This window comes from Pseudophryne corroboree (assembly GCF_028390025.1).
Source record: "Pseudophryne corroboree isolate aPseCor3 chromosome 2 unlocalized genomic scaffold, aPseCor3.hap2 SUPER_2_unloc_2, whole genome shotgun sequence".
Classification (NCBI taxonomy): Eukaryota; Metazoa; Chordata; class Amphibia; order Anura; family Myobatrachidae; genus Pseudophryne; species Pseudophryne corroboree.
In genome coordinates this window covers 757996-783036 of record NW_026967489.1, presented here as the reverse complement: position 1 = coordinate 783036, position 25041 = coordinate 757996, and the positions used below count along the sequence as shown (strand labels likewise).

Genomic DNA, 25041 nt, shown 5'->3' with positions numbered 1-25041 from the left:
CATAGAATGTGTCTCGGGGAGAGACAACGGATAAGTTCGGCCTCGAGGTGGAACCTTCCCTGGAACGAGATCAATCGGGCAGTCCCATTCTCTATGAGGAGGAAGGATATCAGCAGAAGCTTTACTGAACACATCCGTGAAATCTTGATATGGAGGAGGTGGAACATCAGACGACCTGGGGGAGGAAGAACAGACAGGCAACACTTTAAACAAACATGTCTTAGTACAGGAGGAACCCCATGCCAGGATTTGCGTAGTCGTCCAATCAATTGTAGGATTGTGAAGACGGAGCCATGGAAGGCCCAGGACCACAGGATGTGTGGCTCTTGGAATCACTAAAAATGAAATAAGTTCGGAATGAAGAACTCCCACTCTCAGACGAACTGGTAGAGTCCTTAGAGAAATAACTGTATCAAAAATTTTACTGCCATCCACAGCAGTTAAGGAAAAGGACGAAGGAAGTCTCTCGGTGGGTAGGGACCACCGTTTAACATAGGCTTCAGTAATAAAGTTCCCAGCTGCTCCGGAATCCAGGAGGGCAATGACGTTCTGATAACGTTGAGCAACTTGAAGCGAGACTGGGAGGTTACAATCTTGAGGAGATGGAGAGGAGATCATTACTCCTAGCCGGCCCTCTCCTTGGCGAGCTAGGATTTGGAGTTTCCCGGACGTTTGGGACAGGCATTAATGGTGTGAGACGGAGCTGCACAATACAGACAGAGAAACTCGGAGAGACGTCTTCGGCGCTCAGCAGGAGTTAAACGGGAACGGCCAATTTGCATGGGTTCATCTGTAGTTGGTGACAGTTGGCGAGGAGGAGGAGTAGAAGATTTTGGAGCAGATGATCTTCCACGCTCAGTTGCTCTCTCTCTGAAACGTAAGTCAACTTTCGTACAAAGTGAGATTAGCTCATCTAACTTGGAGGGTAAGTCTCTGGTAGCTAACTCATCTTTAATACGCTCGGATAAACCATGCCAGAATGCAGCATACAGGGCCTCGTCGTTCCATGCCAGTTCGGATGCCAGGATCTGGAACTGTATAAGATATTGTCCTACAGTACGTGATTCCTGGCGTAAACGGAGAATCTCAGACGAAGCTGAAGTTACCCGGCCTGGCTCGTCGAAGATGCGCCTGAATGTTGACACAAATGCAGTGTAAGAAGATAGCAGGGTGTCGGACCTCTCCCATAACGGTGATGCCCAATCAAGGGCTGAGCCACTGAGAAGAGAAATAATGTAGGCAATTTTTGTACGGTCACTGGGAAAATTGCCAGGTTGTAGCTCAAACTGAATCTCACACTGGTTGAGAAATCCCCTGCAGAATCTTGGAGATCCGTCAAATTTTGCTGGCGTTGGAAGATGAAGACGTGGAGCAGAAATGGGTAAGGTGGGTGGGGTTATAGCTGGAGTCACTGTGGTTGACGCACCAGACGCGCCTGATCCACGGAGAGTTGTCTGAATCCCATCCAGCCGAGTAGAGAGATCCTGGAGACAGCGGATGATGTGGCCCTGTGCAGCCTCCTGATGTTCTAGTCGGGCTGCCAGTTCTTGCATCGGCCTGGCCGCTTGATCCTGGTCTCCGGCTGGATTCATTAGGTCAGTGCTTACTGTCACAACTGAGGGCCTGAGCTGACGGGAGGCAGCCTCAGTTGTAGGGGCTGAGATGTACCGGAACCTGGGAGGTTGTATCAGACCCCTGGACATGTAAGTAACATGAACAATAACTGCCCGAAGGCGTGACCACGACAACTTAGATAAAAGTCAATGATGTTTATTATGACAACTCCGCATCACAGCAGCAATAAAAGAAAACGCAAAAGTCAGCAAAGAATAAATACAGTTCCTGAGTACTACAGCATGGCAGGAGCCACAGGGCACTGGTAGTGTGAGATAGTTCTTATGATCTTCTAGATGGAAAGTCCTTACCAGGCCCGGCTGTAGCAATGGAGATAACCCAGGATTGTACCAGCTGGTGTTCCAGGAAGAGCTGGGTTGCTGAAGGTAAAACAGCTGCTGTGGATACTGGCTGGAACCAGACTGTTGTTAGCACGGAGTGGATACTGGCTGGAACCAGTTAAATAATAAATGAACTTTGGGAGCGATGAAATGTGAACTGAAATGTAGAACTTGAGAGCGGAGAAATAATAATTCCGGTGGAGAGTGGTAAAGTGTAGAAAGGACACCGGCCCTTTAAGGGAAGCTGTACTCTGCTGGAAGCTGAGGCTGGAAGCAGGTAGTGTTGTAGCTGGAAACAGATGAATCCACAATGGATTGGAGAGTCAGGCTACACCGCAGGTGGAATGCTGGTGCGGGTCTCTATGGTGGAAGTCTTGAGACAGGAGCTGGAACCTGGAAGACAATCATAGAAGAGAGACAAACAGGAACTAGGTTTGACAACCAAAGCACTGACGTCTTCCTTGCTCAGGTACAGCTTACTTATACCTGCAGCAAGGAAGGGGTTGGCTAGGCAATTATGCAAATCAACAACACAGACAGCAGATTGGTGGAAATGATCAGATGACAGAATCCAAGATGGCTGCGCCCATGCAGACACTTGGAGGGAAGTTTGGTTTGTAATCCATGTGGTCTGGGAAACAGTAATGGCGGCGCCGGCCACCGGAGACAGGAGACGCCAGGCTGATAGATGCACATTTAACCACGCGGGCACAGCGGAGGCCGCGGCTGATGAAAAGACCACTCTGCATGTGGAAACTCAGGAACAGCGGAATCCGGTCCTGGAACGCTGAGCCCGCCTTAGGAGGCATCTGAAGGGTAAGTAATGGCGTCCAGATACCCGGATCGTGACACCAACAAGTTGGGCGCTCCTGCGTCTAAGCAGACTATTGCTCGCTGGATTTGTAGTACGATTCAGCTTGCACATTCTGTGGCAGGCCTGCCACAGCCAAAATCGGTAAAAGCCCACTCCACAAGGAAGGTGGGTTCTTCTTGGGCGGCTGCCCGAGGGGTCTCGGCATTACAACTCTGCCGAGCGGCTACGTGGTCAGGGGAGAACACGTTTGCTAAATTCTACAAATTTGATACCCTGGCTGAGGAGGACCTGGAGTTCTCTCATTCGGTGCTGCAGAGTCATCCGCACTCTCCCGCCCGTTTGGGAGCTTTGGTATAATCCCCATGGTCCTTTCAGGAACCCCAGCATCCACTAGGACGATAGAGAAAATAAGAATTTACTTACCGATAATTCTATTTCTCGGAGTCCGTAGTGGATGCTGGGCGCCCATCCCAAGTGCGGATTCTCTGCATTACTTGTACATAGTTACAAAAATCGGGTTACTATTGTTGTGAGCCATCTTTTCAGAGGCTCCGCTGTTATCATACTGTTAACTGGGTTTAGATCACAGGTTGTACGGTGTGATTGGTGTGGCTGGTATGAGTCTTACCCGGGATTCAAGATCCTTCCTTATCGTGTACGCTCGTCCGGGCACAGTACCTAACTGAGGCTTGGAGGAGGGTCATAGGGGGAGGAGCCAGTACACACCACCTGATCGTAAAGCTTTACTTTTTGTGCCCTGTCTCCTGCGGAGCCGCTATTCCCCATGGTCCTTTCAGGAACCCCAGCATCCACTACGGACTCCGAGAAATAGAATTATCGGTAAGTAAATTCTTATTTTTTATGTGGGGAACTGATGGTGTGCCTTGGCAATTTTAAAATATTGTTCGGTGTGCCACGAGTAAAAAAAGGTTGAAAATCACTGCTCTACACAATGAGGTAGAGAACTGCACGTGACAGGGTGAGGGCAGCGGCCACTTGGGATAGTCCTTCCCACAGATCTATAAATCAGATGAAGCAGAAGGAAGACCCGTCATCCCCAGAACACAATGACGACATATGTAGATACAAGACCTGTCATCCCCAGAACACAATGACGACATGTAGATACAAGGCCTGGCATCCCCAGAACACAGTGACATATGTAGATACAAGGCCCGGCATCCCCAGAACACAATGACATATGTAGATACAAGGCCCGGCATCCCCAGAACACAATGACATATGTAGATACAAGACCTGTCATCCCCAGAACACAATGACATATGTAGATACAAGACCTGTCATCCCCAGAACACAATGACATATGTAGATACAAGGCCTGGCATCCCCAGAACACAGTGACATATGTAGATACAAGGCCTGTCATCCCCAGAACACAATGACGACATATGTAGATACAAGACCTGTCATCCCCAGAACACAATGACGACATATGTAGATACAAGACCTGTCATCCCCAGAACACAATGACGTATGTAGATACAAGGCCTGGCATCCCCAGAACACAGTGACATATGTAGATACAAGGCCTGTCATCCCCAGAACACAATGACGTATGTAGATACAAGGCCTGTCATCCCCAGAACACAATGACGTATGTAGATACAAGGCCTGTCATCCCCAGAACACAATGACGACATATGTAGATACAAGACCTGTCATCCCCAGAACACAATGACGACATATGTAGATACAAGACCTGTCATCCCCAGAACACAATGACGTATGTAGATACAAGGCCTGGCATCCCCAGAACACAGTGACATATGTAGATACAAGGCCTGTCATCCCCAGAACACAATGACGACATATGTAGATACAAGACCTGTCATCCCCAGAACACAATGACGACATATGTAGATACAAGACCTGTCATCCCCAGAACACAATGACGACATATGTAGATACAAGACCTGTCATCCCCAGAACACAATGACGTATGTAGATACAAGGCCTGGCATCCCCAGAACACAGTGACATATGTAGATACAAGGCCTGTCATCCCCAGAACACAATGACGTATGTAGATACAAGTCCCGGCATCCCCAGAACACAATGACATATGTAGATACAAGACCTGTCATCCCCAGAACACAATGACGTATGTAGATACAAGTCCCGGCATCCCCAGAACACAATGACATATGTAGATACAAGACCTGTCATCCCCAGAACACAATGACATATGTAGATACAAGACCCGTCATCCCCAGAACACAATGACGACATATGTAGATACAAGACCTGTCATCCCCAGAACACAATGACGTATGTAGATACAAGGCCTGTCATCCCCTAGAACACAATGACATATGTAGATACAAGACCCGTCATCCCCAGAACACAATGACGACATATGTAGATACAAGACCTGTCATCCCCAGAACACAATGACGTATGTAGATACAAGTCCCGGCATCCCCAGAACACAATGACATATGTAGATACAAGACCCGTCATCCCCAGAACACAATGATATATGTAGATACAAGACCTGTCATCCCCAGAACACAATGACATATGTAGATACAAGGCCCGTCATCCCCAGAACACAATGACATATGTAGATACAAGACCTGTCATCCCCAGAACACAGTGACATATGTAGATACAAGGCCCGTCATCCCCAGAACACAATGACATATGTAGATACAAGACCTGTCATCCCCAGAACACAATGACGTATGTAGATACAAGTCCCGGCATCCCCAGAACACAATGACATATGTAGATACAAGACCCGTCATCCCCAGAACACAATGATATATGTAGATACAAGACCTGTCATCCCCAGAACACAATGACATATGTAGATACAAGTCCCGGCATCCCCAGAACACAATGACATATGTAGATACAAGACCCGTCATCCCCAGAACACAATGACATATGTAGATACAAGGCCCGGCATCCCCAGAACACAATGACATATGTAGATACAAGGCCTGTCATCCCCAGAACACAATGACATATGTAGATACAAGGCCCGGCATCCCCAGAACACAGTGACATATGTAGATACAAGGCCTGTCATCCCCAGAACACAGTAACATATGTAGATACAAGGCCCGTCATCCCCAGAACACAATGACATATGTAGATACAAGGCCTGTCATCCCCAGAGCACGACGACATATGTAGATACAAGGCCCGTCATCCCCAGAACACAATGACATATGTAGGTACAAGGCCCGTCATCCCCAGAACACAGTGACATATGTAGATACAAGACCCGTCATCCCCAGAACACAGTGACATATGTAGATACAAGGCCTGTCATCCCCAGAACACAATGACATATGTAGATACAAGGCCCGGCATCCCCAGAACACAATGACATATGTAGGTACAAGGCCCGTCATCCCCAGAACACAGTGACATATGTAGGTACAAGGCCCGTCATTTCCAGAACACAATGACATATGTAGGTACAAGGCCCGTCATCCCCAGAACACAGTGACATATGTAGATACAAGGCCTGTCATCCCCAGAACACAATGACATATGTAGATACAAGGCCCGGCATCCCCAGAACACAGTGACATATGTAGATACAAGGCCTGTCATCCCCAGAACACAGTAACATATGTAGATACAAGGCCCGTCATCCCCAGAACACAATGACATATGTAGATACAAGGCCTGTCATCCCCAGAACACAATGACATATGTAGGTACAAGGCCCGTCATCCCCAGAACACAATGACATATGTAGATACAAGGCCTGTCATCCCCAGAACACAATGACATATGTAGATACAAGTCCCGGCATCCCCAGAACACAATGACATATGTAGATGCAAGGCCCGGCATCCCCAGAACACAATGACATATGTAGATACAAGACCTGTCATCCCCAGAACACAATGACATATGTAGATGCAAGGCCCGGCATCCCCAGAACACAGTGACATATGTAGATACAAGGCCTGTCATCCCCAGAACACAGTAACATATGTAGATACAAGACCCGTCATCCCCAGAGCACAGTAACATATGTAGATACAAGTCCCGGCATCCCCAGAACACAATGACATATGTAGATGCAAGGCCCGTCATCCCCAGAACACAATGACATATGTAGATACAAGGCCCGGCATCCCCAGAACACAATGACCTATGTAGATACAAGACCCGTCATCCCCAGAACACAATGACGTATGTAGATACAAGGCCCGTCATCCCCAGAACACAGTGACGTATGTAGATACAAGTCCCGGCATCCCCAGAACACAATGACATATGTAGATACAAGGCCCGGCATCCCCAGAACACAATGACATATGTAGATACAAGACCCGTCATCCCCAGAACACAATGACGTATGTAGATACAAGACCTGTCATCCCCAGAACACAATGACATATGTAGATACAAGGCCTGTCATCCCCAGAACACAATGACGTATGTAGATACAAGACCCGTTATCCCCAGAACACAATGACGTATGTAGATACAAGGCCTGTCATCCCCAGAACACAATGACGTATGTAGATACAAGGCCTGGCATCCCCAGAACACAATGACATATGTAGATACAAGGCCCGTCATCCCCAGAACACAATGACATATGTAGATACAAGTCCCGGCATCCCCAGAACACAATGACATATGTAGATACAAGGCCCGGCATCCCCAGAACACAATGACATATGTAGATACAAGGCCCGGCATCCCCAGAACACAATGACATATGTAGATACAAGACCCGTCATCCCCAGAACACAATGACATATGTAGATACAAGGCCCGTCATCCCCAGAACACAATGACATATGTAGATACAAGGCCCGTCATCCCCAGAACACAATGACATATGTAGATACAAGTCCAGGCATCCCCAGAACACAATGACATATGTAGATACAAGGCCCTTCATCCCCAGAACACAATGACATATGTAGATACAAGGCCTGTCATCCCCAGAACACAGTGACATATGTAGATACAAGGCCCGTCATCCCCAGAACACAATGACATATGTAGATACAAGGCCCGTCATCCCCAGAACACAATGACATATGTAGATACAAGGCCCGTCATCCCCAGAACACAATGACGTATGTAGATACAACTGGGCAGGTGTCTGATCATCATGGCGTCTGTCACAGAGAGGAGCCGGGAGCAGGCAGCCGCAGCTGTGCAGGTGTCTGAGCATCATGACGTCTGTCACAGAGAGGAGCCGGGAGCAGGCAGCAGCAGACTCGGTAGGACGGGAGACTAAGATGAAATGAAGAGGACCTGAAACAAACTACAATGGTTAAAGAGAACTGGGGATAACGGCTGTTTGGTGTTTAGAGAACCACTGGCTTTAGGTACAGTAGGGTTCATTTCTAGAATGTTTTTATATCTTCTTGTGTAACATATGTGGATGTAACTCTTCAGCGTGTCACGGCGGGAAGACGTTTGAGAGTCAGCTCTGTAGGTAATTGGCCCGGTGTAGTTGTACAACACAGAACATTTTCTTTTGCTCCGTTTGCAGGAGACATGCTGTGACAATTCCTGAAGTAGTCAGTCCTGCGGGTATATTTACAAAGATTCGTGTTTTTGCCGTTTTTAATGGTGTTTGATCTCGAATGGTATCGGGTGCATTTTACTGCAACTTTTTGAATCCTGATACGGTCATTCACTAAGCTGCCGAGTTTTGCACAATCGTTTTTTCCGATGTCGATGTGATTCGCAATGTCAGGCAGTGTTTTACGGGAGTGATGAGTAAAACACTGCCTGACAAAACACAAGGAATCCCGGCCGGATCTGTGAGATCCGTGCAGGGCTTCATTGTGTACCTTAAAAAGGTGTTTAAGGTGTTAAAAAATCTGTAAAAATTTGCGTGGGGTCCCCCCTCCTAAGCACAGCCAGCCTCGCTCTCTTTGAGCCGGTCCTGGTTGAAAAAATATGGGGAAAAAAATGACAGGGTTTCCCCATATTTGATCAACCAGCATCGGGCTCTGCGCCTGGTCCTGGTGCCAAAAATACGTGGGACAAAAAGCATAGGGGTCCCCCGTATTGTTGGAACCAGCACCGGGCTCCACTAGTCAGAGAGATAATGCCACAGCCTGGGGTCACTTTCACTGTGGTCCTGGCGGCCCTGGCATTACATCCCCAACTAGTCACCCCTGGCCGGGGTCCCCGCCTTCAGCCACCCAAGGGCCAAATGGTGAAGCCCGAGGCTGTCCCCCCCCCCCCCCCTCCCATCCAAGGGTCGCGGATGGGGGGCTGATAGCCAAGTGTAAAAAAATCAGAATATTGTTTTTAGTAGCAGTACTACAAGTCCCAGCAAGCCTCCCCCGCAAGCTGGTACTTGGAGAACCACAAGTACCAGCATGCGGTGGAAAACTGTGCCCGCTGGTACCTGTAGTACTACTACTGAAAAAATACCCAACAAAAAACAGGACTCACACACCGTGACAGTAAAAGTTTATTACATACATGCACACCTACATACATACATACTTACCTATGTTCCCACGAGGCTCTGTCCTCTTCTCCATGTAGAATCACATAATCCAGTGTATCTTCTGTTCTTTGTATAATCCACGTACTTGCCAAAAAAACAAACCGGAAACCCGACCACGCACCGACTGCCGGGACCCCCTGTGACTCCTGTCAAAGAGGGTCCTTTCAGCCAATCAGGGAGCGCCACGTTGTGGCACTCTCCTGATTGGCTGTGCGCCCTTGTAGTGTCAGTGAGGCTGCACACGGCAGAGATACAGTGTAGCGCCTATGCGCTCCATTGTATCCAATGGAGGGAACTTTGCGGTCATCGGTTGACCGAAAGTAACCTCACCGCTGACCGCAAAGTTCCCACCATTGGATACAATGGAGCGCATAGGCGCTACATTGTATCTCTGCCGTGTGCAGCCTCACTGACACTACAAGGGCGCACAGCCAATCAGGAGAGTGCCACGACGTGGCTCTGCCTGATTGGCTGAAGGAGTCGGGGGGGGGGGGTCCTGGCAGTCGGGGAAAGGGGTCCCATGTGTAAACATGGGTCCCCTTTCAGTGCGTGGTCGGGTTTCCGGTTTGTTTTTTTGCCAAGTACGTGGATTATACTTTGGACACAATCTACACTGGATTATGTGAGTATAATTTTTTCCATAGGTCCCCCTAGGATTCTACATGGAGAAGAGGACCGAGCCTCGTGTGAACATAGGTAAGTATGTATGTATGGAGGTGTGCATGTATGTAATAAACTTTTACTGTCATGGTGTGTGTGTCCTGTTTTTTGTTGTTGTTTTTTTTTGTAGTAGTACTACAGGTACCAGCGGGCCCGGGTTTCCACCGCATGCTGGTACTTGTGGTTCTCCAAGTACCAGCTTGCGGGGGAGGCTTGCTGGGACTTGTAGTACTGCTACTAAAAACAATATTCTGATTTTTTTACACTTGGCTATCAGTCCCCCATTCGCCGCCCTTGGATGGGGGGGGGGGGGGGGGGGGGGGCAGCCTCGGGCTTCACCCCTGGCCCTTGGGTGGCTGGAGGCGGGGGACCCCTTGATTTTAAGGGGTTCCCACTCCTCCAGGGTACCCCGGCCAAGGGTGACTAGTTGGGGATGTAATGCCGGGACCACAATGAAAGTGTCCACCGGCTGTGGCATTATCTCTCTGACTAGTAGAGCCCGGTGCTGTTATAAAACGGGGGACCCCTACGCTTATTGTCCCACGTAAGTTTGGTACCAGGACCAGGCGCAGAGACCGGTGCTGGTTGATCAAATATGGGGGAACCCCTGTCATTTTTTTCCCTATATTTTTTCTACCAGGACCGGCTCAAAGAGCCCGAGGCTGGTTGTGCTTAGGAGGGGGACCCCACGCAAATTTCCCCCCCCAGTTTTTACACTAAACAGACCCTTTCCCATAGATAACCATGCACAGATCTCACTGATCCGTGCATGGTTATCCAAACTCGACTGGAAAAAGCAGGTCTATTTTTTTGCTGCTTTTTTTTAACAATTCGCAAAAAATACACCTGCACTTGAGCACTCAGAGACTAACACCCAAATACGAATGAATAGTGAATTCCCGTATTGTATGAAATAACAGCCGCGTTTGACCAATGGTCTATTCATTCGTATTTCTGAACTTTGCAACTCAAACCATTAGGAATAGTCCAAACACTGCCGAGATTGGTGCTTAGTGAATTCCCGGATTGGGACTTAGAAAACCCCCACAAATCGGACAAACTCGAATTTTTAGTAAATATTGGGCCTGGTGCTTCTTCTTTGTGCTGGACCTTTAATGAGTGGTATTCTGCTGGTGCCTGAAAGGCTTAAGAAGGTGTGATACCCGAAACTTTATATCAGTACGGGCCGTTGTTCCATGGAGGATTACTCTTTATCTAAGCTCCTTATGGATGAATCCCTGCCCCAGAGCCAACTCCTCAGCGTGGCTAAGCCGGCCACATCACCGAATGGGTTATCCCTTGTGCCACTGCGCCATCCTATAAATGCATGATTCATTTTCAAATAGAGTTGGTGGCAGGTGCCAATTTCAACCATATGCCGGCACCAGGTGCCATGTAATCTATTTATGTGTGCCGCAACCTTGATCACCTCCTGGGGCTGCGCTGGGATTATGGTTAGTCTGGGCACTGAGGGAATTTAACGCTCCATGGCCTGTACAAGTGTGTAACCTGTAATGCATCACCACAGCCCCCGACTAGCTCTGGCAGATGCAGCGATGCAGAGAGTGGGCACAGGAACCAGGGGAGCCAGACTTCTTATTGAGGTGCCATGGAGAGCCTTCTCCTGCTGGCCTACTCTTGTCACACATTTCCTGACATTTCTCATTGTCCGCATTTTTTTTTTTTTTGCCTGAGGTCTGAGTTTTATTTGATCCCAGTTCATTGTCTTGCCGCAATTTGAGCTGATACAATAAAGCCTGCGGTGATGGTCTGCGACACGTTGCCATGTGGTGATTATCTGCGACACGTTGCCATGTGGTGATTATATGTGACACGTTGCCATGTGGTGATTATATGTGACACGTTGCCATGTGGTGATTATATGTGACACGTTGCCATATGGTGATTATATGTGACACGTTGCCATGTGGTGATGGTCTGTGACACGTTGCCATGTGGTGATGGTCTGTGACACGTTGCCATGTGGTGATGGTCTGTGACACGTTGCCATGTGGTGATTATATGTGACACGTTGCCATGTGGTGATGATCTGTGACACGTTGCCATGTGGTGATGGTCTGTGACACGTTGCCATGTGGTGATGGTCTGCGACACGTTGCCATGTGGTGATGGTCTGCGACACGTTGCCATGTGGTGATGGTCTGCGACACGTTGCCATGTGGTGATGGTCTGTGACACGTTGCCATGTGGTGATTATCTGTGACACGTTGCCATGTGGTGGTGATCTGTGACACGTTGCCATGTGGTGATGGTCTGTGACACGTTGCCATGTGGTGATGGTCTGTGACACGTTGCCATGTGGTGATGGTCTGTGACACGTTGCCATGTGGTGATGGTCTGTGACACGTTGCCATGTGGTGATGGTCTGTGACACGTTGCCATGTGGTGATTATCTGTGACACGTTGCCATGTGGTGATTATCTGTGACACGTTGCCATGTGGTGATGGTCTGCGACACGTTGCCATGTGGTGATGGTCTGCGACACGTTGCCATGTGGTGATGGTCTGCGACACGTTGCCATGTGGTGATGGTCTGCGACACGTTGCCATGTGGTGATGGTCTGCGACACGTTGCCATGTGGTGATGGTCTGCGACACGTTGCCATGTGGTGATGATCTGCGACACGTTGCCATGTGGTGATGGTCTGCGCCCGGCCTCCTATGCAGTGCTGTCAGGCTGTGTTGTGTTCCCCGTTGGCCTCCGGTCAGTGGCAAACGCAGGATTTCCATGGGGGGAGGGTTTCCGTACATGTATGTATTCATGTGTTTGTATACGTAAATATGTGTGGGTGGGTATACATGTACTGTGTATGGATATATTGTATATAATCCCGATTAAAAAAGCAGGTACACTCAGATTTTACAAAAAAACTAATAATGCGAAGTCACAGTATATCCACATGTCAGGGCTACGGGCCCCCGAAACGTGGATATGCTGCGACTTTACATCATTACCGAAACGTGGATATGCTGCGACTTTACATCATTACCGAAACGTGGATATGCTGTGACTTTACATCATTACCGAAACGTGGATATGCTGCGACTTTACATCATTACCGAAACGTGGATATGCTGCGACTTTACATCATTCCTGAAACGTGGATATGCTGTGACTTTACATCATTCCTGAAACGTGGATATACTGTGACTTTACATCATTACCAAAACGTTGATATGCTGTGACGCTGCATCATTACCGAAACGTGGATATGCTGCGACTTTACATCATTACCGAAACGTGGATATGCTGCGACTTTACATCATTACCGAAACGTGGATATGCTGCGACTTTACATCATTACTGAAATGTGGATATGCTGCGACTTTACATCATTACTGAAACGTGGATATGCTGCGACTTTACATCATTACCGAAACGTGGATATGCTGCGACTTTACATCATTGCCGAAACGTGGATATGCTGCGACTTAACATCATTACAGTTATTTTGTAAAATCCGAGTGCACCTGCTTTTTTTAATCAGGATTATATCAGTGCACTCGAGTATTATTCTGTATGTCAGAGGAGTGGCGGACCACCGTACACACACACATACACACACACACATACACACAGAATACATGGACACCACACACACGCTATACATGGACACCACATACATGCACACACACGCGCGCGCACACACATGCACACACAATACAGCACACATAGTATACATGGACACTGCACACACACACACACAATACAGCACACATAGTATACATGGACACTGCACACACACACACACACACACACACACACACACACACACACTACAGCACACATAGTATACATGGACACTGCACACACACACACACACACACACACACACACACACACACACACACAATACAGCACACACAGTATACATGCCATGCATACACCATTACACACACACACACACACACACACACACACACACACACACACACACACACACTACAGCACACATAGTATACATGGACACTGCACACACACAATACAGCACACATAGTATACATGGACACTGCACACACACACACACACACACAATACTGCACACATAGTATACATGGACACTGCACACACACACACACACACACACACACACACACACACACACAATACAGCACACATAGTATACATGGACACCACACACACACACACACACACACACACACACACACACACACACACACACACACACACACACAATACAGCACACATAGTATACATGGACACTACACACACACACACACACACACACACATAGTATACATGGACACTGCACACACACACTACAGCACACATAGTATACATGGACACTGCACACACACACACACACACACACACACACACAATACAGCACACAGTATACATGGACACTGCACACACACACACACACACACACACACACACACACACTATACATGCCATACATACACCATTATAAGTAACTACAGCCTTCCATCCCCCTTCACCAGCCAGCCTATTTTATTACACACCACCGGCTTCTCCTTCAACCCCAACAAATCTAACACCCACCTGGAGTCAGTGAGAGTACCGGACACATCCACTGCCTGCCCAGTGCCCTCACCGCCACCAGCCTTTCTCTCCCCTCACGTACAGTCCCTCCTGAGCTGTGTGCTGTCCCTGCAGCGCCCTCTACAGGCACCAAGCAGCAAGCTTCTCTGTGTCTGGAGCTGCTGCAGCCTGTCTGAGTTCCTCACACTGTATACACAGAAAACGATCCGCAGCGCCGATGGATTGGCGGCCAGGGGGGTTTCTAGGTACTTGGAAACCTACCCTGCGTGCACGTATGCCGTTACATGGATAACTTAGAGAACGACACTATTGTGTATATGCTGGTAAAGGAGTCCTAGGTCTGTATACGGCTGTGGCTGCGACCGGTTACTGATGTCATCACGCTTGTCTTTCAGCAGTTCCTGCGCCTCTTCCTCAGGCATCCGACGCAGCAGAAGAGGAGATCACTTTGCCGACGTTGGAGGATGTCGCCAGAATGACCAACACTCAGCTGAGAACGACACGTAGTGAGTATGACATCACTGGGTGGGATGTATGATTTCTCTTACATCCTAGAGGATGTTGGGGTCCACATTAGTACCATGGGGTATAGACGGGTCCACCAAGAGCCACTGGCACTTTAAGAGTTTGAGAGTGTGGACTGGCTCCTCCCTCTATGCCCCGCCTACCAGACTCGGTCTAGAAAATGTGCCCGAAGGAGTCGGTTACAGCTGGGGGAGCTCTACAGAGTTTCTTTGGAAAAAGTTATTTTAGAGTTTATTTCTCTGACGTCCTAGTGGATGCTGGGAACTCCGTAAGGACCATGGGGAATAGCGGCTCCGGAGGAGGCTGGGCACAGCTAAAAAGAAAGTTCTAGTACTACCTGGTGTGCACTGGCTCCTCCCCCTATGACCCTCCTCCAAGCCTCAGTTAGATTTTTGTGCCCGGCCAAGAAGGGTGCACACTAGGGGCTCTCCTGAGCTTCTTAGTGAAAGTTTAGTTTTAGGTTTTTTATTTTCAGTGAGACCTGCTGGCAACAGGCTCACTGCATCGAGGGACTAAGGGGAGAAGAAGCGAACCTGCCTGCTTGCAGCCAGCTTGGGCTTCTTGGCTACTGGACACCATTAGCTCCAGAGGGACCGAACACAGGCCCAGCCTCGGAGTCCGGTCCCAGAGCCGCGCCGCCGGCCCCCTTACAGAGCCAGAAGCAAGAAGAGGTCCGGAAAATCGGCGGCAGAAGACATTAGTCTTCACCAAGGTAGCGCACAGCACTGCAGCTGTGCGCCATTGCTCCTCATACACACCTCACACTCCGGTCACTGAGGGAGCAGGGCGCTGGGGGGGGGTGCCCTGAGCAGCAATAAAAACACCTTGGCTGGCAAACATACATCACATATAACCCCCAGGGCTATATGGATGTATATTAACCCCTGCCAGAATATAGAAAAAAGCGGGAGAAAAGTCAGCCGAGAAGGGGGCGGAGCCTATCTCCTCAGCACACTGGCGCCATTTTCCCTCACAGCTCCGCTGGAAGGACGTCTCCCTGACTCTCCCCTGCAGTCCTGCACTACAGAAAAGGGTAAAACAAGAGAGGGGGGCACTAATTAGGCGCAGTATAAATGAAATAGCAGCTATAAAGGGAAAAACACTTCTGTAAGGTTATCCCTGTATATATATATATAGCGCTCTGGTGTGTGCTGGCATACTCTCCCTCTGTCTCCCCAAAGGGCTAGTGGGGTCCTGTCCTCTATCAGAGCATTCCCTGTGTGTGTGCTGTGTGTCGGTACGATTGTGTCGACATGTATGAGGAGGAAAATGGTGTGGAGGCGGAGCAAATGCCTGTAATGCAGTTGTCATCCCCTAGGGAGTCGACACCTGAGTGGCTGAGTTTATGGAAGGAATTACGTGATAATGTCAGCTCTTTAAAAAAGACGGTTGATGACATGAGACAGCCGGCTACTCAGCCTGTGCCTGTCCAGGCGTCTCAAAAGCCATCAGGGGCTCTAAAACGCCCGTTACCTCAGATGGCAGATACAGACCCCGACACGGATACTGACTCCAGTGTCGACGATGAAGAGACGACTGTGACTTCCAGTAGGGCCACACGTTACATGATTGAGGCTATGAAAAATGTTTTACAGATTTCTGATAATACCAGTACCACTAAAAAGGGTATTATGTTTGGTGAGAAAAAACTGCCTGTAGTTTTTCCTGCATCTGAGGAATTAAATGAAGTGTGTGATGAGGCGTGGGTTTCCCCCGATAAAAAACTGTTAATTCCTAAAAAGTTATTAGCATCATACCCTTATCCGCCAGAGGATAGGGCACGTTGGGAAACACCCCCTAGGGTGTGAGAATATCGATTTGGATTACGTTATTAAACTCTACGAAGTTAAGAGACTTTGTACGCTATTGGAGTATGTAGTACCGTAAGGGTACGCTATTAGCGTAGCGGATGCTGTATCGGGAGCGAGCCGCTCGAGCGACACAAACGCTCGCGAGAATACGCTGTTGGTATCGGGCACAATATAGGTGAGCTACTACCGTAATGCTACGCTATTAGCGTAGCGGACGCTCGAGACCACGAGGAGATCACGAGCGGCGCAGACGCTCACAAGATAACAATCAGTAAACCTTGTATGTAACACACAGGATATTCTTATGCTGTAAACCTTGTACTAAAACACTAGCGATATAACGCTGTTTAACCTTGTTAATACTAAAGCAGTTTGAGCGATTGAGACGCTCTTATTACCCCTTGCAATATAATGAACACACAATACCGTGTTAAGGGTCCAACACCTTTTACTAACAAGAGTCTTAAGTTATTTTGAAAAGGGAAACCGTTCACAAGTCATACGCTACAAACTAACATATAAATCTAACAGAATATCTAGACAGAAATATACAATATCGTTACAATCTTAAACTAAACAGAAAGAGAGAGAATGTGGCCAATACAAACAAAGAGTGAGATGATTACAGAGAATTACTTACATACACACACTAGGAACGATCGCAGCGCAGCCTGGTACCAGACCCCAAGTTTGTCAATATGATAACCCTTTGTGGAGAGAGTGTGTTGGCTGTTCAGGCTGGCTGACCTTATATACACTACACACAATACAGTACAATGGTCCCTACATTCTTATTGTTCATTGGACACAGGAATTCGTCTTCGCATTATAAAAAAAGGTCATAGGTTGATTCATACAGGTGGGCTGTGACTGTTTCCAACTGCTCAGGTGGGTGGGAAACTAGGTTTCCTGCCGCATGGATAAGTAAGTGCAAATAATAGTAAAAGTACATAAACTTCTTATGTCCATAACTATTCGCACGAGCGATTAATTCGCTTCAAACCAACACCGGAATATTGCTAATTAAATACTCTTCCGATGGATACTAAACACCACTGTATAACCCTTGTCTGACCCTTCGTATCAAACAAAGAGGGATCTCTTTGTCCATGAACATGCTACATTAACTAAACTTTCAGATTCTATCAAAGGGACCATAATCTACAAAATACATTATATGTTAAAAATATGTAACGATTGAGTCGCACGCTAGGTGCACATAAACTCTACCGTAAATGCGCATACCGTGCGCCTGCGGGTGCACGTAACAGCGGGTATGCGTCCGCACGGGAGAGCGCACGCATGCGCAGCGTGGACATGTATGAGGTGCAAATATGGCAGTGGGCATCATGATATTTTTCTGACTTTGACAGTCCACCCTTTGGCAGTCACCAATAACTGCCACTTCCTAAAACATTTCAAAAAGAGAAAAATATATGTCATGTGTAAATACATTTCCATGATCGGGTAGGGGAGGAGAGAAGAAGATGTGAAAAGGGTATGACCTAGTGAGATAGCAGAAGCATGTGTGTATGAGTCCATGTTTGAGGGGTCATGTATCATCGTGCCATACGTGTTTTAGATCAAGCTTCGAGGTATTGCGAAGTATACATTTGAATTCCTTCTTATCCCGTATTAAGGGTCTGTGGATGGGCTGTCAAACTTTACCGAGCTCTTTTCGGCTTTTAGTTGATGATACATGAATGGGGGAATATGTGATTGCTGATATCTGTGCCTGTATTCCCTATCGACTATGTGTGTCATTACCTGAGGGTTGTAGAAATGAAGATAAAGAACAATTATGGTAAATGCAGTGGTATTCTATGTCAGGTTAATGAACATTTGTCGGTTGAAGTCTCGTTCGGTGTCTGTTGAATGCAGTCTTCTTTGGGCTTTTGCCAAAAAGTGCGAGCAAAAGCTTTGTCAATGTCCATAGACTTACAAAAGTGTTGGGCTAGCGTAAATTTAAAATTTCTAGGGAAACTGGGGGTCTATGGCATAGTTCATCAATTATCTGTGTACAAGGTTGTCAAAACTTCTTCTTTAATCCATCAGTTGTCTGTATACAGGATCGTCAAATACCTCGTCCAAGTGGGTCTTTTTACCTTGGAGAAAACGGAGAAACAGGTGAAAGAAACGGACCGTATAATCGCATTTTCATCACATCCTTGTCTCTACCGTTGGGTCATAAATCAAATCTATTGGAATTACAATTTCCTCACTCCTTAGACTCATTACCCTTGTACTACGTTTGCACTTCATTAAAGCCTGACCGCATCTAAATATCAAACCAATCGATATGACAACACCTAAGATACATAGAAGAAACTTCCCAACATCCATTATGACTCCTTGAGCCCATTCTCCTAAACCAGAGAACCAATTTCGCGGGTTCAACCATGACACCCAACCAGTCAGCTCATTACCCACAGCAGCTAGGGTGAGATTGTGTCTCCTGCGAAATTCCCACTTTAATTGGAGAATATCGTCCATCTTTTGGTCTATGACCTCGACCGGGTCCTCGGTGCTATTCGTAATATAAGTGCAGCATTTCACGCCGTACTGCGTTGCCAGTGTGACACAATATCCACCTGTCACTGCGGTGAGATAATTAAGAACCATCCTATGCTGAACCAGTTCTGTTTTATAAGCTTGAAGCTCTCTTCCAGTATACCTAAAAGTGTCGTCATACATTTCAGTGATATTGTCTAATAAATTTGCAAGCGCACATATGTATCTATAGTTCAGCACTCCTCTAGCGGTGCGAGTGAAATCTAACGCAAGTAAAACCTGAATCCCGGTGGATTCATGGATAAGATCAGAGGCCGGATGCTCTGTCCTTTCTGTCAGTTGCCTTTTAACTACGTGCTCGTAATTAGTGTGAGTGTTAGGAGCTTGGGCACCACGGTGAATATCTTTCATTCTGGCATGTGATACAGTCATTACCTCAGGCAGTACTTTTCCAATATAACACAATCCTTCAGAGTTTGGGGCAAGCCACTTATACGCCTTCCTCCCGCATATGAAATATGCATCATCGGGGAGAACATATGGGACGGAGTAGGACATGACCATATTACACATCTTCCATGTGAAACCTCCTAACCCTAATTCTCCCATCTGTCTAGTACACGTATCTTTTTGTATGATATGTGCACAGTATCCTGGTGATACCTCTCCAACTCTCGTAATCCTACTTCCTAGGGTATACCTATATCGGAAAGATTTTTCTCTACTGGCTATGTGGCGTATAAGCTCTGTATCTGTAGGCATTCTATCTGCTCTATATGAAAAGGTCATGGTTTGGTTACTCCATGACACTTCCCAATTTCCCGGCTTTCGGGGATTGGAAATGTTAAAACATATTAGGGATCTATCCACATGATATTGGTGGAGCTTCAAACTAGGAGGACTGGAGATGTTAAACCTCCTGTCCACCGGTCTCCCACCCTTTAGCTCAAGTACCTCCCCTACCGTTAAAGGAAATGGTACTAGCCCTGATTTGCTGTGACCTTGAGGTACTTGAGAGCATACCCAACAATCTGTCTGATTTAACACTTTACCCACTAAGGAGTGATAGTCACTCAATGGATGCCGGTCCATGTGGATATTAAAACTGGATTGGCATTTCTTGATGCACCCATCCTCAACTACATTGTCACAGAGTCTACAGATACAGTTCTCTTCTCAGCTAACAATCCTTCAAAATGTTTACAAATAACATGGCTGCTAGATCGTTTCCGGTACTCGCCTTTGCTTGGTGATTGTGTTGCTATTGGAAATTTACACCTCCGTCTCAGTCATCAGAACCTTTCTGGATCCTTTCTCGACCTCACTGGTACTCTCACCGAAACAGACTGCTCTGGTCAACATCATGGTCAACAGGAAAATCCATATAACAGTATCTTGGGGCAAGTCCATCTTACAGGAGGAGAAAAGGAGAAATTTGTAATGGGGGTACGGGAAAACAGTTTGAGGGGGAGAGAAACTTGTTACGATAATTAGTTCTCTAGTCTTGTTGTTCTTCTTGTTTTGCTGTCATCTCAAAGGTGCTGTCTCTCAGTCTTCCAACCGAACACTCTGGTGATACAATATTTCTTCCAAACCAGCGATCTTTCTGTAAGGAGCAAAAATCTTCCATTACCATTTGTCTAACTGATGTGTGACATACCATCTTTAAAACATGAAACATGAGTGAGCAGGGAGAAAACAAAAAAAACAAAAGAGAGAGAGAACCATTCATATATGTATATATTACATAAATCAACGGTAAACAACAACAGGAAAAAAACATTTTTCAAACATTTTAAAACATTGTCAGATCATCAGGCTGTCCTATCTACATGTCCAAATGGTATCCCTGCGCAGTCCCCCCCCCACCAGCACCTCCATACTCCACCCTCTGTATCTGGCCAGGATACATTGATGCGGATAGGTCATGCTGGGGTTTGGTAGACTTCTGCAAAGACCAAGTAGATATGCAATGTTTGAGTCCTATCAATAATCGTCAGAGATGGGGAGAGAGAGGGAAAAAAAAAATTCACAGATACATTTACAACGTTTCACCTGGTCATTCCTGTGTCTTCAGGGAATGACCTCCCAACTTGTTAACTGTTACCTCAGGCTTACCATCAGTCCTAATGATCACCTTTCCTGACTACATCTCATGGGTGTGGCTCAAATTCTTCCTATATGATCCCTGATTATAATTTGGTGTGTCATAACCCTGCTCATATCTTTGTCTAGGGGGTTTATATGAATTTGGTCTACTTCTTGGTCTACAATCTCTTGCAAAATGACCTTCCTTCTGGCAATTATAACACCTTATCACCTTGGACTTACCCACAGGGATCTGAGGCTCCTTACGTCTCTGCGTTTCCCTGTGCTTGCTGATGTTTTGCTCATGCCCAACAGCAGAGTCCCTTAATGCAGTTACTGATTTATCTCTCCAGTATGGATTGGTGATCTGTATCTTTGCTCTCAACACTTCCCTTAAACCATCCATTAGCACAGATACTGCTACTTCTCTGTGCGGTGCACTTGTTTCGATGTTTCTTTATCATCCACTAGGGGTCACTGGAGTACTCTTGGGATATGGACGGGCGTAGCCGAACAAAGGCACTGAATATTTAAATTTAGGACTCTCCCCCCTCCATATCCCCGAGTACCTCAGTGTACTCCCTCAGTGTTTTTTCGGTGCTCACAGCACGAACATCGGCTTGTGGGAATGCCCACATTTGAGAAGATTTTATTAAATTTTTCATTTTACTTTTTATTTTTAATTTTTACACTTCCCTTCCCAGTTTCTCGAAAAACATGGGTCCGGGATGGTGCCGCTGCAAGGCAGCGCATGGCGTGTCGGTCCTCACAAAGAGCACCCTCACAGCCACAGGCGCTACAAGGCAGCGCATGGCGTGTCGGTCCTCACAAAGAGCACCCTCACAGCCACAGGCAGCCACTGTCTCCTGCAAGCTGGACGGAGCTTACAGAAAGAAGCCCGTCACAGCCAGGATGAGACAAAGAGCTGGAGGAACGGAAGCTTACAAGAAAGCCCCGTCACAGTCACAGCCAGGCTGGACGGAGCTTACAGGAGAAGCCCCGTCACAGCCAAGATGAGACAAACAGCTGCAGCTGGACGGAGCTTACAGAAGAAGCCCCGTCACAGTCAAGATGAGAAGCTGGACGGAGCTTACAAGAAAGAAGCCCCGTCACAGTCAGGATGAAAGCCCCGTCGAACGGTGACAAGGTATGGTGGGGTGTCAGGGCGGTCAGCTCACGCTGCCGCCCTGCTGTGTGGGGAAAAGGTATTACTTTACTGACTAATACACCGCGCCGCTTAGTACAGACACCCGCCGCTGCTCGCCGCCGCTGATTAGACACGCTGAAACCAGCCGAGCCAGCCACTTTACGAGATCGCGGGGACATAGCTCTGAGCGGCCGCACGTCACTCAAAGACGCCGGCCGCTCTCCCAGCGCCACCGCAGCCGCCGCTGATTACCCGGCCACTGCTGAAGGATGAAAGGCGCTGCCCGCTCGTCCGGACCACAGCTCCCCGGCACTTTACAGCAGCGCTTCCCTGCTTCATCTTGGCTCCCTGCACCCGCTCCCGTCCGCTGCAGGTAACATGGGGAAACTTCCTCACAAGCAGCGCAGCTGCAGGGGGGGTGAGGGGGAGTAAATGCCATAGCAGCAGCACCATAAAGGCTGCATGGATAATAAGCATAGGCTGTTCAGTTTTAAGCTAATAACCTAAACTATGTTTCTGATTGTAAGCATGGCAGGCATTTTTAACATGCTTCCTAGTTTTTTTTTTTTTTTTCCCCTGTTATGGTTGCCATATAATGTTAATACAACAGTGTTTCTATTAACTGGAAGGCTAAAATGATTATCACAGTTTAATAGGCGATTAAGCCTATATTAACTGTATAATAGCCTATATTAACTGTATAATAGCCTATATTAACTGTATAATAGGCTATTAAGCATATATATTAACACTGCAGCAGGGAACCTGTCATGTGATTTTCAGTGTATGCATGGAGGGCCAGTTTAATCATTACTGTTTCTTCCAGTTTATAATTCCAGAACATTCCGGCCATACACCTCTACTCCACAAGGAGGCGCAGAGGTGTTAGTGGGAATTTTTTGTTCAGGTTTTCACATAATTCTGGAACATTCCTGCCCTACATCTCTAAGCCACCAGAGGCAAAGGGGTGTTAGTGGGAATTTGGTTCGGGTTGCACATGGCCATGTGAATTTTTCACATAAAGAATACTCTGGTTTCTCTTCAGAGGGAATAAATCTTTCGCCTTTTACTAAAGATTTCCGTAGAGAGAAACAACCATGAGTTTCATATAAATTTTTGATGCCTGGCTACGGCTGGCTTTAATATGCTTTTCAGCAATAAAAATATATATATATGACATAAAAGAACTTCAATAAGTCGTGCAAGTGTCTGTCCGTTGCCTATTGTGGGGTCTGTCTGCATAGCGAGTAAGGCTCTAGCGCAGACTAAAAATAATTTTAAAGATCCTATGTTAACATTGGCAATTCAAATTTAAAGAGCGGTAACATCGGAGTCTCGGATACTCCACCTGCTCTAACTAAAGACAGTCTTTTCAAAGGGCCAATTCCCTTTGGGTACCAGGGTGTTTATTTAACTGGTCTTATAATTTAATGCACGATTCTATGTCAGATCTCACACCAATAACTACGAGTGAGAAGGGTGCATTACACCAGCACGCATATAGTGGGAGTTTTTGACAACATACATTGCTAAATCCCAGTGCGTCACTGTCTTTATTTTTACAGAGACTGAGTACACTCTAAGCTCTATTTAATCGTTTCCAAAATGACGCGATCCGCTATTGGTAAATGCGTCTGTGTCAAAGAATACACTAGACTATATGTATGGAAACAGGGTCGATCACGGTTCAAAGAAGCTGCAGAGTATATCTGTAAAGCTTCTGCTAACGCCGGTCACTTTCATCGTCGCTAGTTTAACCACGACAAGGCCATAGCTTGTTGGTCCTAAATTTGACATTACTGCAGCCAGTATCAAAACGGAAATACTTGTGCCGGCGTTTAATTCCTTTAGACTTCAGTTTTTTCAAACAAAAGCAGTCACGCTTTGTAAAGACGCTATAGTCTGCAAGCCAGTGGCTTGATGACCTCTTAGGCCATCTACATGTTCCTATTGTGGAAGCGCGTCTTTACACGTTACATTGCGGAAGACATCAACTCATGAGGTCTCAGCTATTTACAGATTAAAGTACAAGATGCCTCTAGCGAAGGGTTTGGCAGGTGGCCATTTAGTCTCTGCTGGTTTTCAGCTGTTTTATATCCAGTCAGTAGTACACCAGCAGAGTCAGGGTTACTTATTCCCCTCTGTTTGGGGGAACAAAAACAGGCAGCTCCTTCGCAGTCTCAATCAGCAAGTCACTTAATGCAGTTTGAAAATGGATTTTCTGCGGTTAGCATTTGCATATTGGAGCCACAACATTGCATAATTGCACTTGATCTTCACAATGAGTATTTAACCATTCTGGTTGTTCATAGGTTCTAGCGTTTGCAAAACGCCACAACTATTAACCATTTCAGGTCTACCGTTTGGCTTCTGGTCAACGCCTCGGGTATTTACCAAAGTGATGTTGGTGGTAGCTCATCTCAGAGTCCTGACAGTGACAATCTTTCCATACTTAGACTATCTGCTCATTAGAACTCTGTCTCACCAGAGTGCCTCTAACTTA

General features: G+C 46.9%; 1 protein-coding gene and 1 non-coding gene across 2 annotated transcripts in view; both read left to right on the top strand.

Moving 5' to 3' along the window:
• LOC134983045 (uncharacterized) overlaps positions 1-22515 on the top strand; it is a 118632-nt gene extending 96117 nt beyond the window's left edge. Inside the window, exons 9-10 of the mRNA XM_063948744.1 lie at positions 14852-14962; positions 22265-22515. Coding sequence (XP_063804814.1) covers positions 14852-14962; positions 22265-22515 — 362 coding nt within the window. The remainder of the gene's footprint in view (positions 1-14851; positions 14963-22264) is intronic.
• Positions 22516-23563: 1048 nt separating this feature from the next.
• LOC134983052 (U5 spliceosomal RNA) lies at positions 23564-23678 on the top strand. Its single transcript, XR_010191599.1, has one exon. It is a non-coding gene; the product is annotated as a U5 spliceosomal RNA (small nuclear RNA).
• The last annotated feature ends 1363 nt before the right edge of the window (positions 23679-25041 follow it).